Source organism: Cherax quadricarinatus, chromosome 66, assembly GCF_038502225.1.
Source record: "Cherax quadricarinatus isolate ZL_2023a chromosome 66, ASM3850222v1, whole genome shotgun sequence".
Taxonomy (NCBI): Eukaryota; Metazoa; Arthropoda; class Malacostraca; order Decapoda; family Parastacidae; genus Cherax; species Cherax quadricarinatus.
This window is the reverse complement of record NC_091357.1, coordinates 22,698,560-22,710,973: the sequence shown is the minus strand read 5'-3', so window position 1 is coordinate 22,710,973 and position 12,414 is coordinate 22,698,560. Positions and strand designations below refer to the sequence as shown.

Genomic DNA, 12,414 nt, shown 5'->3' with positions numbered 1-12,414 from the left:
ACAGTAGTAATAATACCACTCATAGTAGTAATCCCAGTCACAGTAGTAATAATACCACTCACAGTAATGATACCACTCACAGTAGTAAATACCACTCACAGTAGCAATAATAACACTCACAGTAGTTATAATACCACTCACAGTAGTAATAATACCACTCACACTAGTAATAATACCACTCACAGTAGTAATAATACTCACAGTAGTAATAATACCACTCAGTAGTAATAATACCACTCACAGTAGTAATGATACCACTCACAGTAGTAATAATACCACTCACAGTAGTAATAATACCACTCACAGTAGTAATAATATCACTCACAGTAGTAATATCACTCACAGTAGTAATATCACTCACAGTAGTAATAATACCACTCACAGTAGTAATAATACCACTCACAGTAGTAATATCACTCACAGTAGTAATAATACCACTCACAGTAGTAATAATACCACTCACAGTAGTAATAATACCACTCACAGTAGTAATAATACCACTCACAGTAGTAATAATAACACACAGTAGTAATAATACCACTCACAGTAGTAATAATACCACTCATAGTAGTAATAATACCACTCACAGTAGTAATAATACCACTCATAGTAGTAATAATACTACTCACAGTAGTAATAATACCACTCACAGTAGTAATAATACCACTCACGGTAGTAATAATACCACTCACAGTAGTAATACCACTCATAGTAGTAATAATACCACTCACAGTAGTAATAATACCACTCACAGTAGTAATAATACCACTCATAGTAGTAATAATCCCACTCACAGTAGTAATAATACCACTCACAGTAGTGATACCACTCACAGTAGTAATAATACCACTCACAGTAGTAATAATACCACTCACAGTAGTAATATCACTCACAGTAGTAATAATACCACTCACAGTAGTGATAATACCACTCACAGTAGTAATAATACCACTCACAGTAGTAATAATAACACACAGTAGTAATAATACCACTCACAGTAGTAATAATACCACTCATAGTAGTAATAATACCACTCACAGTAGTAATAATACCACTCATAGTAGTAATAATACTACTCACAGTAGTAATAATACCACTCACAGTAGTAATAATACCACTCACGGTAGTAATAATACCACTCACAGTAGTAATACCACTCATAGTAGTAATAATACCACTCACAGTAGTAATAATACCACTCACAGTAGTAATAATACCACTCATAGTAGTAATAATACCACTCACAGTAGTAATAATACCACTCACAGTAGTGATACCACTCACAGTAGTAATAATACCACTCACAGTAGCAATAATAACACTCACAGTAGTTATAATACCACTCACAGTAGTAATAATACCACTCACACTAGTAATAATACCACTCACAGTAGTAATAATACCACTCACAGTAGTAATAATACCACTCACAGTAGTAATAATACCACTCACAGTAGTAATAATACCACTCACAGTAGTAATGATACCACTCACAGTAGTAATAATACCAACCTCCACCCAGCATATCAATATCTCATACCTTCTCACTCCAAGATCAATCAAAAGTAAAGTCATTTTCCTGCCATATTAAGTCCCCAAACTCTACAGAACTTTACGAATATACAGAGAGCATCTCCTGGCATCCATAGGGTAAAAAACTAGACCTTCCCGGGGGCTATTAATGCCTAAAAAAAGTATTTATATAGAGTGGAGAGGGAACCAACGAATCAGTCTCAATATGTCCTCCCAGGTGGTGGCTGCTGACGATATTGACGTTGACTTTTTGCCTGTGATTTACCAGTACCTGCGTTGGTGAGTGCTCCCAGCACCTGGATCTAGAGCTCTGGGGGGTCACGGAACTTCAGGATTGACCCTAGGGGGTCGGATATTACACAGATTAGGAGGTTGAGGGGGGTTTAATGGGCACCCTGACGTGGTGTCTTTTTACCTGTGATTTTCCAGTATCTGCGGTGGTGAGTGCTCCCAGCACCTGGATCTAGAGCTCTCAGGGGACACGGAGCCTTAGGGTTGACCCTAGGGGCTCATATTACCTGGGTTATGTGGTTTAATGTCGATATTTATGGGGTATCCCTTGATATACCGGCTCTACACCAGACCTGTGTTTGGTTTTATGTCCCTGACCTGTAGGGCTACCTGTGTGCTCCCTGACCTGTAGGGCTACCTGTGTGCTCCCTGACCTGTAGGGCTACCTGTGTGCTTCCTGACCTGTAGGGCTACCTGTGTGCTCCCTGACCTGTAGGGCTACCTGTGTGCTTCCTGACCTGTAGGGCTACCTGTGTGCTCCCTGACCTGTAGGGCTACCTGTGTGCTCCCTGACCTGTAGGGCTACCTGTGTGCTCCCTGACCTGTAGGGCTACCTGTGTGCTTCCTGACCTGTAGGGCTACCTGTGTGCTCCCTGACCTGTAGGGCTACCTGTGTGCTCCCTGACCTGTAGGGCTACCTGTGTGCTCCCTGACCTGTTGGGCTACCTGTGTGCTCCCTGACCTGTAGGGCTACCTGTGTGCTCCCTGACCTGTAGGGCTACCTGGAGTTTACCTGGAGAGAGTTCCGGGGGTCAACGCCCCCGCGGCCCGGTCTGAGACCAGGCCTCCTGGTGGATCAGAGCCTGATCAACCAGGCTGTTGCTGCTGGCTGCACGCAAACCAACATACGAGCCACAGCCCGGCTGATCCGGAACTGACTTTAGGTGCTTGTCCAGTGCCAGCTTGAAGACTGCCAGGGGTCTGTTGGTAATCCCCCTTATGTGTGCTGGGAGGCAGTTGAACAGTCTCGGGCCCCTGACACTTATTGTATGGTCTCTTAACGTGCTAGTGACACCCCTGCTTTTCATTGGGGGGATGGTGCATCGTCTGCCAAGTCTTTTGCTTTCGTAGTGGGTGATTTTCGTGTGCAAGTTCGGTACTAGTCCCTCTAGGATTTTCCAGGTGTATATAATCATGTATCTCTCCCTCCTGCGTTCCAGGGAATACAGGTTTAGGAACCTCAAGCGCTCCCAATAATTGAGGTGTTTTATCTCCGTTATGCGCGCCGTGAAAGTTCTCTGTACATTTTCTAGGTCGGCAATTTCACCTGCCTTGAAAGGTGCTGTTAGTGTGCAGCAATATTCCAGCCTAGATAGAACAAGTGACCTGAAGAGTGTCATCATGGGCTTGGCCTCCCTAGTTTTGAAGGTTCTCATTATCCATCCTGTCATTTTTCTAGCAGATGCGATTGATACAATGTTATGGTCCTTGAAGGTGAGATCCTCCGACATGATCACTCCCAGGTCTTTGACGTTGGTGTTTCGCTCTATTTTGTGGCCAGAATTTGTTTTGTACTCTGATGAAGATTTAATTTCCTCATGTTTACCATATCTGAGTAATTGAAATTTCTCATCGTTGAACTTCATATTGTTTTCTGCAGCCCACTGAAAGATTTGGTTGATGTCTGCCTGGAGCTTTGCAGTGTCTGCAATGGAAGACACTGTCATGCAGATTCGGGTGTCATCTGCAAAGGAAGACACGGTGCTGTGGCTGACATCCTTGTCTATGTCGGATATAAGGATGAGGAACAAGATGGGAGCGAGTACTGTGCCTTGTGGAACAGAGCTTTTCACCGTAGCTGCCTCGGACTTTACTCTGTTGACGACTACTCTCTGTGTTCTGTTAGTGAGGAAATTATAGATCCATCGACCGACTTTTCCTGTTATTCCTTTAGCACGCATTTTGTGCGCTATTACGCCATGGTCACACTTGTCGAAGGCTTTTGCAAAGTCTGTATATATTACATCTGCATTCTTTTTGTCTTCTAGTGCATTTAGGACCTTGTCGTAGTGATCCAATAGTTGAGACAGACAGGAGCGACCTGTTCTAAACCCATGTTGCCCTGGGTTGTGTAACTGATGGGTTTCTAGATGCGTGTGATCTAGATGCGTGGTGCTCCCTGACCTGTAGGGCTACCTGTGTGCTTCCTGACCTGTAGGGCTACCTGTGTGCTCCCTGACCTGTAGGGCTACCTGTGTGCTCCCTGACCTGTAGGGCTACCTGTGTGCTCCCTGACCTGTAGGGCTACCTGTGTGCTCCCTGACCTGTAGGGCTACCTGTGTGCTCCCTGACCTGTAGGGCTACCTGTGTGCTCCCTGACCTGTAGGGCTACCTGTGTGCTCCCTGACCTGTAGGGCTACCTGTGTGCTCCCTGACTTGTAGGGCTACCTGTGTGCTCCTGGACCTGTAGAGCTGCCTGTGTGCTCCCTGACCTGTAGGGCTACCTGTGTGCTCCCTGACCTGTAGGGCTACCTGTGTGCTCCCTGACCTGTAGGGCTACCTGTGTGCTCCCTGACCTGTAGGGCTACCTGTGTGCTCCCTGACCTGTAGGGCTACCTTTGTGCTCCCTGACCTGTAGGGCTACCTGTGTGCTCCCTGACCTGTAGGGCTACCTGTGTGCTCCCTGACCTGTAGGGCTACCTGTGTGCTCCCTGACCTGTAGGGCTACCTGTGTGCTCCTGGACCTGTAGAGCTACATGTGTGCTCCCTGACCTGTAGGGCTACCTAAGTGGTCCCTGACCTGTAGGGCTACCTGTGTGCTCCCTGACCTGTAGGGCTACCTGTGTGCTCCCTGACCTGTAGGGCTACCTGTGTGCTCCCTGACCTGTAGGGCTACCTGTGTGCTCCCTGACCTGTAGGGCTACCTGTGTGCTCCCTGACTTGTAGGGCTACCTGTGTGCTCCTGGACCTGTAGAGCTGCATGTGTGCTCCCTGACCTGTAGGGCTACCTAAGTGGTCCCTGACCTTTAGGGCTACCTAAGTGGTCCCTGACCTGTAGGGCTACCTAAGTGGTCCCTGACCTGTAGGGCAACCTGTGTGCTGCCTGACCTGTAAGGGGCTGCCTGTGTGCTGCCTGACCTGTAGGGCTCATTACCCCATAACCCCTTTCCATTTCCTTGCACCTTGTAAGTAAGCTCATTTAAAAAGAATAAAAAGGCACAATACCATTACTGGAACAGTAGAAAAATATCCCGCATGTAAGAGAAAACTCATGATGTTTCGGTCCGACTTAGACCATTAACCAGTCACGCTCTGGTCCAAATCGAACTGAAATATCTTAGTAAATTTCTTTCTCCTATGTGCAGGTTATTTGTGTAGTCTAAGTTTATTTACATAAAGGTACACATAAGTACAATTATTATACATAGTTTAACATATGTGTAAATTACCAAGGGTAACCCAAAAAAATCAATAATTTATTTCCATTGAGGTCCTTGTACTTAATAAATGCTTGCGAGTTTAAATCTTCCCCGTAATTGCAATAACAGCATTTACTAATACGTAATGTGGATCATTGGTTTACAAGACATTTCAATTATTTGCAGCTTGGAGAAGGAGCAGACAGACGTGAGTCGTGTGTCACAGGAGTCTAGCCAGAAGGTGTTAGAACTTCAACGCAAGATCCACACAGCACGCGAACAGGTGAGCACAGCCAACAAGTTAGTACTCTGGGTTGGTAATCAATGACCATCCAGGGAGTAAGTAAATGTGTTTATTTAGGCATAGGTACACCTAAGTACAATTATCATACATAGAGTAAATTATCTTAGATAACCCAAAAGAATCCGACGGAGTGACTTACTTCCACTGGGGTCCTTGACAGCTACTACCATCCTGTCAAGTGAGTGTGAAATGGAAACCTTTTAATTTGTTTTGCACCCTGGCAGGATTGCTGAGTTTTACTTTCTCAGACGAACATGTAAGATGACAGGTAAATCTCATCAACCTCTACATACATTCAGTTGATACATTCCTTTTCTTTCCTGTGTACTTCTTAATAGTTCTTAACCTTGTAATATTCCCTTTCCCACCTAAGAGGTCTGGTCTGAGACCAAGTCATAGGGAAGATAATCAACAACACCACTTACAGATAACAGATCAATTTTTTTTTTTTGTAATTTTGATTTAAAGTAAACATTGTATGACATACGGATTGTTGATTGTATAAGATCGTGTGGAGTGTTAGCCAGTTGTACTGTAAACTTGTGTTGATAAACCTATTCACTTTTTGGATACAGTTTATGGAACCTATTTGGATTTGCCTTTTCACCCGATGCATAAAATACAGTGGTACCTCGAGTTATGAACTTAATTCATTCCAGAAGGCTGTTCGAGTGCCAATACCAAACGAATTTGTTCCCATAATGAATAATGTAAATTAGATTAGTCCATTTCAGACCCCCAAAAAAACACTTACAAAAGCACTTACAAAAATACACTTACATAATTGTTCGAAACTCGAGGTGCCACTGTATAACCTTTGCATTTTGGTTTAATGTATGGGCCTACTTATAAATTTCTTAATACTGTACAGTATTACACATAGAGCAGATTAAAAAGTGATATTTTGTTATGTTACATTTTAACCCGTTCAGTCACACAGACAAAAGCACTTGTAAGTTTTATTTAGCCAAGAATTACCCATTAAAGCTAAAGACACAGTTTTTTCCATTGGTGTTTCCTCTAGGATGTGATTCACAGCATCCAAATAACGTCTAAATTCCTAAGCGCTGCTGGGTGAATATGACAGTAGGTTAAAGATGTGTATCCATCTCTCCCTTTCTTTCTATTTTTCTCATGCAACATGTTTTAAATGGTATATATAAGCTAGATTAGACCTAAGATTGTTTTATTTAGCTACATTTCATTTAAAATTAAAAATACGTAGTACAGTTCTGTACAGGTTACTTTTTTTTAATAACAGCTGTTTGACTTTGCACTAGATGAAGTGTGTATATACGTATATATTTCTCTGTGATGTCCAAGTATAGAAAAGACAGATGCTCTCGAAGCAAAATAATGCGTTTGCAGCTCAGTTTTGGTCATATTATACACTGGATATAAATGCATTAAAGAACATACAGAGAAGGAAGACCAGATTAATCCACTGTATAAGTAAACTCTCATAAGAGGATGGATTGAGAGCCTTGAACCTTCACTCTCTTGAGAGATGTATAATGTGGGGAGATATCATTAAAGTTTATAAGTGGAAGATGGACATAAACATGGCATTATAAATAAAGTACTGAGGATATCGAATCAAGAAAGAACTCAGAATACTGGATTTAAATTGGATGAGTTTAAAGCTAGAAAGAACATAGGTAAGTACTGGTTTTCAAATAGAGTTGTCGGTGAGTGGGACAGTCTATTTAGTAGTCATAGAAGCTAAACCCTTCTAGTTTTAAAAATAGGTTAGATAAATATACAAGTGAGAAGGGTTGGATTTGATTAGGACCCAAGGTATTGAAGCTAACTTATTAGGTAGCTTTGGGAATAGATTGGACAAATTCCTAGGTGGGAGTGGTTGGATTTGAGAAAGACTTGCCTAGTATGGGCCAGTAGGCCTGCAGCAGTGTTGCTCCATTCTTATGTTCTTTCAGCCAGTAATGATGCAGTATATCTCCACAGGTGCGTAAACTGCCAGGAGTGGAATACAGTCGGGAGGAGCAGCTACGTAGACTAGAGGCCCTGAGAAAGCAATTGGCTCTTAAGAAGCGTCTTCTTCTCAAATACAAAGCTAAGAGTGACATTCCCCATTAACCAGGTACTGTAAGCCTCTACACTTTATGCTAGTTGCCTCTACCCCCTTTTATGTTGCTGCCCATAAGGGTTGAGTGCCCATTCCTATTGCATTACATTAGTGGCCTTCTTTTGTGCCTACTTTTGTATCAAATTGTGTACATATATCTACTACGGTCTTTGTATGGCTCATGAGAAATAAAAAATTAATTATAATTTTAATTTTAAGGTGTTAATGAGCCAACACATTCTCAAGCATTGGTGTTATCACAACTTTTCCTCCAAATATTCTGCTCATCTTTTGACACATTTACAAGCATATATTTTGGAAAAAGTGTAAATCAAGCACAAAATCAAATAATTATTTGGAATTAAGTTACTATACTTTAACCTAAATTAGCTAAAATTTACCTATACCCTGCTATTTAAAGCCACCAATTACCAGATCCATAAACAGGAAGGAGGGTGGTGGTGGCAGGTGACACACCATCAAATTGATTGAAACCAAATACTCACTATGCATGGTATGAGGACTGGCTGGTTATTGCCAAATTGCAGGTGGTATTTAACCTCAAAGCTTTACAAACCAAAGTTACTCAATTACTGTTACTACCACCTCAAAGGAGGTTTTAAGGGGCTCACTCAAAAGTTACTACATAAATGTAATAATAACAATAATATTTAAAGAAATAGTTAGATACATTGTAATATTACTGTATAGCAACACACAGGTACCACAAAAAAACCTCAAAGGAGGTTCCTTGATGCTGGTGAGGGGCTCTTGATCTAAAGAATTGTACAAGTGCTCCAATTCCTGGTGGTGTATGATTCCGAGTATAGTGCTCACCCCATAAATGTAATAATAACAATAATATTTAAAGAAATAGTTAGATATTCCCATAAAATGTATATCTTAGGTACTGACTTGGGTATTTTTTTTTATTTTGTAGTGAAGTTTTTATGTAATATCTTCTATTAATATATGATTGATCTTTCTTCTTTTTTCCACCACCATGTTTTCCTCACTACCTTTTTCCCAACCTCTTCCTTCTCTCCCTCTATACTCCCAGCACCACCTCTCCGTGTTTATTGCTTGATAAACATGAATGGTGAATAACAATTCTGTTTTAGTTTTAGTGAATAAGCATTAGAAGCTGAATGCAGTACCTTGTACAACAGCAGACAAGGGGACAGTGGAGTAGAATATAAATGCCCTAATATGCTGTAAAAATTATAAGCAAAATGTCACAGATATTAGATTGCTGGCAAGGTCATGTGAATATATAAAAGATTAAAAGTAGCTACTGTAGTACCGAACGAGCTATTAAATATCTAAATACTGTACTGAAAAAGCTGGGTAATTTTTATATACAGTACCTGTTCAGGAAGAAGGTAGGGTAGATGATAGCTGGGATTCTTGGAGGGAGAATAGTTTGTAAGAGTAATGGGAAATGTAGAGGTGAAAGGTTTTGCCAGGTCATAATCATGCGCCTTAAGAAATATTAAGAGAGCATGTTGTGTAATTGTTTCTATGAGGATTTTTTAAGGTTAGGTTAGATATCAGGATTGAAAAGCTGCAGTTATTGCTCAGTGCCTTATATTAAAGGAAAAAAGAGAAATTGTAAAATTTAATGCGTGTAGATACGCAGTGGAGAATGTATGAGCTACTCTGGGTACTAAAATATTTAGGCTGGTTGCCAATCTTGTTAACATTTTATCTTTATTTTCAGCATTGTTTGTGCTATGGTGCTGCGATACCTTCTGAATAGACTACTGAACAACTCGGAGGTGATAGATAGACTGGCAGAGTCTTATCCCATTCGACGTGCTGCGCAGCTTACTGCTTATGCCTTTCAACGCAGTAAAGAAGCAATAGAATCAGGAGCTACAAAACGTGTAGGACAGTTTCGGAGTGATTTTATGAAAGAGGTTAAAGAAGGATTTAAGAAGATTCAGGAAGAAAATCAACGTAAGCAAAATTAGGAAGAAATTTGAATACAGTAGTGGAGGAAATCTGTAGTATTGAGGTGGTTGTTTGTGTACTCTCGCACTTAGGAGATTGTGTGGATAGACACTGTCACGGCATCAGAAAAGTGTGGCTATTCTGAAGTCTGTATTTAATAACAGCTTATGGGGGCCAACAGTTCTCAGTTGCCGCCTGCAGACACCAGCATGCCTGTAGGAGGCATCGCCGAAGGTCACATTAATACAGCGGCTGAGGACAAGAAGCCAAAGTGCAAGGCATGCTGTGCCTGCCCAGAGACTAAGCAAGCAAGAGATGCATGTATTGTAGAGAATGGTGCAGAAAACTGCCAAGATCTTATAGAGGCTCATAAAAAATGCATGAGAGAGATGGGTTTTAATATTTAGTATTTCCCAGCAGTGATACTGTATATTAGTATGGTCATGTTGAATGAGGAATAATTTATCATTTTTGTGTTTGTGCATTTGCAGGTGTGGAACAATGGCAACCATTCAGTTAATGAATAGTGTTGAGTGAGGATTGATGAGCTGTCAGAATAATGGCGACAACATCTCAGAAGCACACGCTCTTTGTTGCCGAGCCTATGGGAGATAAGCCTGTGACAGAACTGGCTGGTATTGGAGAAGTTCTGGGCAGGAGACTAGAGAATCGAGGCTTTGATAAAGCTTATGTAGTTCTTGGTCAGTTTCTTGTTCTCAAGAAGAATAGAGAGTTATTTTTAGAGTGGTTGCAGGACTTGGTGGCAGCCAATTCCAACCAAGCATCAGAGTGTTATCAGTGTCTTGCTGACTGGTGCAGCGAGTTTCTGTAACATTGAAATCTTTAGATAATGGTACTTTTTTCATGTCTATGAAGCTCTTTTTGAGTTAATTTTATTTCTCTGAACTTTGGATTTATATTTCCAAGTTAAGAAAGTTCACCATATCGTGAAGTTATCCTTGTGTTAGTGGATGCATTGAATGTAATGGTAACCATGTCGCACAAAGGCCACTCAATTGTGACTATTGAGTCTATAGACTCTGACCTTGAGATGCTACTACCCAAGCAAGGCTCTATGACTGATTACTGCTACAACATTTGCTCATTTATATGGCCTTACTTTTCCGTGGCCAACTATAAGCTCCCGTACAGAATATTATCTTCCCTGGCACCACCTGTTGTATTTCCTGAGTTCCGTCGTGTTCATTCTGACATGAAAGGTCCAGTATGGGTGGTGACCACACTTGCTCTGATCCTATTGTATGGTATTCATAGTCCAGCTAGAACACTAGTTGGAGAACTACTAATTGCCACTAAATTAACTCTTGGGTACTGGTTAGGGTTTTCCTTGGTTGCTTTCTTTCTTGGTTACTTTTGCCAGACGTGCCTGACCCTGTCCCAGTTAGTGTCAATCTCTGGCTACAGCTTAACTGGCCATTGCCTTGTGTTGCTTACAGCAGAGGTTCTGCACCAGGAGAACAGTCACAGCATGTTTTTCTTTCTGACCACTGTGTTTGGGGGACTTGCCACTGCTAGACTGGTCATAATCATTTTGGCGAGGACCCCAGGACCTGCTCAGAGGCTGCTCATGTGCTCCACGCTAGCCAGCATTCATCTTATGCACTTAATTTACATACATTTTGCTTGTATGAGGAAACAATTTGACCTATAAATTAAATGTAAAGTATCAAGTATCCTGCTGCAGGAAAAGTTTGTACATATTGTAGAATACAGACAATTTTCCACAGATGTATTGTCGGTTACAGTAGATGTTAGGTGAATGGATAAACAAACGCTAATTTATTAATGGATAGTTTTGGTCACTGCATATCACAGCTACTGTTAATGATGGCGAGGCAGTAAAGTGAATGTGGCCACTACTTGATGTAAGAAAGTGAGAGGCAATTTGTGAATATTTTAACACCATTAAAGGTTGAAACACAAGAGATTGCTCCCAGAAGTTCCTTGTTGCTGTTACTGCAAATGTAAAAAGTTATTTCACTGAATAAAGCAAGAAAGTTATTGAACTGTTTTATTAACTCTTGAGTGTAGCACCCTTGAAGGAAACCGTAATAATAGCATGCTAATGCATATTATAATAGTTATTATACAGAAATGTGACCAACCGTTTGTTGGCTGTTCTGTGTCCCTTCAAAGGAGGTTCCTAGATGTAGGTAAGGGGGCTCTTGGTCTAAGGAATTGGACTGAACCTGAATGCCTTCCATTCTCCCAGGTGCTGTAGGGTTTAGTGTTCCCTCATAAATGTAGCAAGGTTTCAGCTTAATTATTATATTATGGTGAAGGAGTGGAGCTTTAAAGCTGTAGGGGTCATACAGCTCCTGGAAAGAGGGAGGAGGCAATCAGGTTTGATCCAAGGAGAAGTGATAGTCAAATTCCTTGACTCAAGAGCTCCTCACCACCAAGGAACCTCCCTCAAATGGTCCAGATTCATCGGCTACCCAGTTTATTCCCTTAAAGGAAGGCGCCTTGCTGCCAGTCATAATTTCTCTTCGTGTAACACTGATATTAGTGTTTACGATTATAACCTTAATGACATAAAGGTTGTGGTAATAATGAATACATTGTGTAAGCAATGGCTCACAGATTTGATATAGGAACATGTCACTAAAGAATTTCAAGGATAGGAACAATAGGGCCCTTTTAGTGTCAGTGAAGGGCTCTTAACCCTTCATCGCGCAATTGGTCCGAAAATTTGAAATTCGAACTGAACTCCCTATGGTGGATAGAGTAACTCAATACAAGGTCACTGATCCCATATAAATTGATTTCTGATGGTTAGTTTTCGAGCAATTGCCAATCTCCGAAGACCGAAAATATTAGGCCGCCCCCGACAAAGTGATTAAAAAATTCTATGTTGCAAACTTGCA

The 12,414-nt window shown here is 41.3% G+C and overlaps 2 protein-coding genes across 2 annotated transcripts; both read left to right on the top strand.

Annotated features, from left to right (window-relative positions):
- The first annotated feature begins 1,658 nt into the window (after window positions 1-1,658).
- On the top strand, window positions 1,659-9,430 carry MED9 (mediator complex subunit 9). The gene is made up of 4 exons (XM_053798980.2): window positions 1,659-1,812; window positions 5,370-5,466; window positions 7,453-7,588; window positions 9,294-9,430. Exons 1-3 carry the CDS (start codon window positions 1,682-1,684, stop codon window positions 7,582-7,584), a joined length of 360 nt encoding a protein of 119 aa, XP_053654955.1. The 5' UTR covers window positions 1,659-1,681; the 3' UTR covers window positions 7,585-7,588; window positions 9,294-9,430.
- Window positions 9,431-10,354: 924 nt separating this feature from the next.
- Window positions 10,355-11,548, top strand: LOC128704034 (protein YIPF3-like). Its single transcript, XM_053798979.2, has one exon. It carries the CDS (start codon window positions 10,512-10,514, stop codon window positions 11,196-11,198), a length of 687 nt encoding a protein of 228 aa, XP_053654954.1. The 5' UTR covers window positions 10,355-10,511; the 3' UTR covers window positions 11,199-11,548.
- Window positions 11,549-12,414: the final 866 nt, after the last annotated feature.

Excerpts from the sequence above, each read along its gene's own strand:
- MED9 (XM_053798980.2), top strand. The coding sequence starts at position 1,682 with ATGCCTAAAAAAAGTATTTATATAGAGTGGAGAGGGAACCAACGAATC. Across the intron at positions 1,813-5,369 it reads ATTTACCAGTACCTGCGTTG|CTTGGAGAAGGAGCAGACAG; the intron begins GTGAGTGCTCCC and ends AATTATTTGCAG. Across the intron at positions 5,467-7,452 it reads TCCACACAGCACGCGAACAG|GTGCGTAAACTGCCAGGAGT; the intron begins GTGAGCACAGCC and ends ATATCTCCACAG.
- LOC128704034 (XM_053798979.2), top strand. The coding sequence starts at position 10,512 with ATGGTAACCATGTCGCACAAAGGCCACTCAATTGTGACTATTGAGTCT.